This window comes from Camponotus vicinus, unplaced genomic scaffold (genome assembly GCF_025532165.1).
Source record: "Camponotus vicinus isolate PSW18456_S1 unplaced genomic scaffold, iyCamVici1.0 SCAF_12, whole genome shotgun sequence".
Taxonomy (NCBI): Eukaryota; Metazoa; Arthropoda; class Insecta; order Hymenoptera; family Formicidae; genus Camponotus; species Camponotus vicinus.
In genome coordinates, this window is record NW_028141948.1 from 6,281,643 (window position 1) to 6,283,114 (window position 1,472).

Genomic DNA, 1,472 nt, shown 5'->3' on the forward strand with positions numbered 1-1,472 from the left:
CGAAATTATTCATTCTTGAAGCTAAACCTGGCAATACATTTGCTAATCGGAAAACTATTCCTGTCAATAATCTTGACATCTTTACATACATGAACTCCAAGTTCGTGTATATAGAAAAACATGTCAAACAACAGATGACGTCTCTCTATAACAACGTCATTTCGCAAAAATGCGAGTTAGAAAGACAAGTAATTACTAATGCCTTATCTTTTGCTACACTCCAACCAGACGAATTTGCCTATCAGCTCATGAAAGGGCCAGGATACATGGCCGTTACAACAGGAGAAGCAGTACAAATAATTAAATGTATCCCTGTTGAAGTGATGGTAAGAAAAACTGGAGAGTGTTATACCGAACTTCCCATTTCTGTACGAAATCATTCCTTCTTCCTTACACCGAAATCAAGAATTATCACCAAAATTGGCAACGAACGAGAATGCAGTTTAGAACTTCCTACTTTGTATCGAATCGAAGATACATGGGTGCAACTTACACCTAACATTCAAGTTAGACAACTGCCACCTCAACAGCTAAAACCCATGACTGCCTTAACCTGGAGATATCTCACACCGGGACCTTTGGCCGTAAGCGGAATATATTCTGATACAGATCTGGAGAAACTACGAAATCACATTATGTTCCCAGCCGAAAAGCCAGCTTTACTCAATGCCGTTGCTAGAGGACTAACTGGCCATTCCATGAACACTGAAGGAATCTCAGTGTACAACTTGCTGGATGAAAATTCTTTAAATAAAATTGTCGAAAGCACAGCCTCGCGAATCTGGAAGGGATTCATAAATTTTGGATCAGCAACCGCAGGACTCGTCGGAATCTTCATGATTATTCGCCTAGTAAAATTAGTCATTGACACAGTCATTCATGGATACGCTCTTCACACTGTGTATGGTTGCAGCCTTCATCTACTCGGAGCTTTATGGAGCTCCCTCGCAAATTTACTGCTCCATTTGGCACGGGAATCTTCTAGAAAATCTGGAGACGATAACCGAGAAAATCAATCACCTGGCGGAGGAACAACCACGCAAACCTCCAACATCGATCCCACTGCACCTGCGGAAGTAATTACTCAACAACCTCCACCAGTCAAACCTCCAAGGACAATGAAACCTTGCCACGAAGAAATCACCAAAAACGTAAATATACCTATATCATATACAAACCTAAGAGACCGCTTAAACACCTTAGATGAAAATATTTAATCTCCCTAGTACAAAATCCTCCGAAAACAATTGGATTTTGTTCTTATTAGGGGGGAGGTGTTACGTCCCGCAACGAAAAATTTAAAATCTTACTTATAAAAGTATAATCCCTACTTATTCTCTCATCCTATATAATCTTTGCGCGATACTATATATAATCACTATATATTTGCGCCATAATATTATATATAATCAATATATATATACATCAATTTAATAATAATCAGTTCTCATGTAGTCAAAATACTAGTAACC

The 1,472-nt window shown here is 38.7% G+C and overlaps 1 protein-coding gene across 1 annotated transcript; it reads left to right on the plus strand.

Annotated features, from left to right (window-relative positions):
* The first annotated feature begins 635 nt into the window (after positions 1-635).
* Positions 636-1,217, plus strand: LOC145962400 (uncharacterized). Its single transcript, XM_083083462.1, has one exon. The coding sequence runs from the start codon at positions 636-638 to the stop codon at positions 1,215-1,217; it is 582 nt and encodes a 193-aa protein (XP_082939588.1).
* Positions 1,218-1,472: the final 255 nt, after the last annotated feature.

What these genes read in the sequence shown, in the direction of transcription:
- LOC145962400 (XM_083083462.1), top strand. Translation starts at nt 636, where the DNA reads ATGTTCCCAGCCGAAAAGCCAGCTTTACTCAATGCCGTTGCTAGAGGA.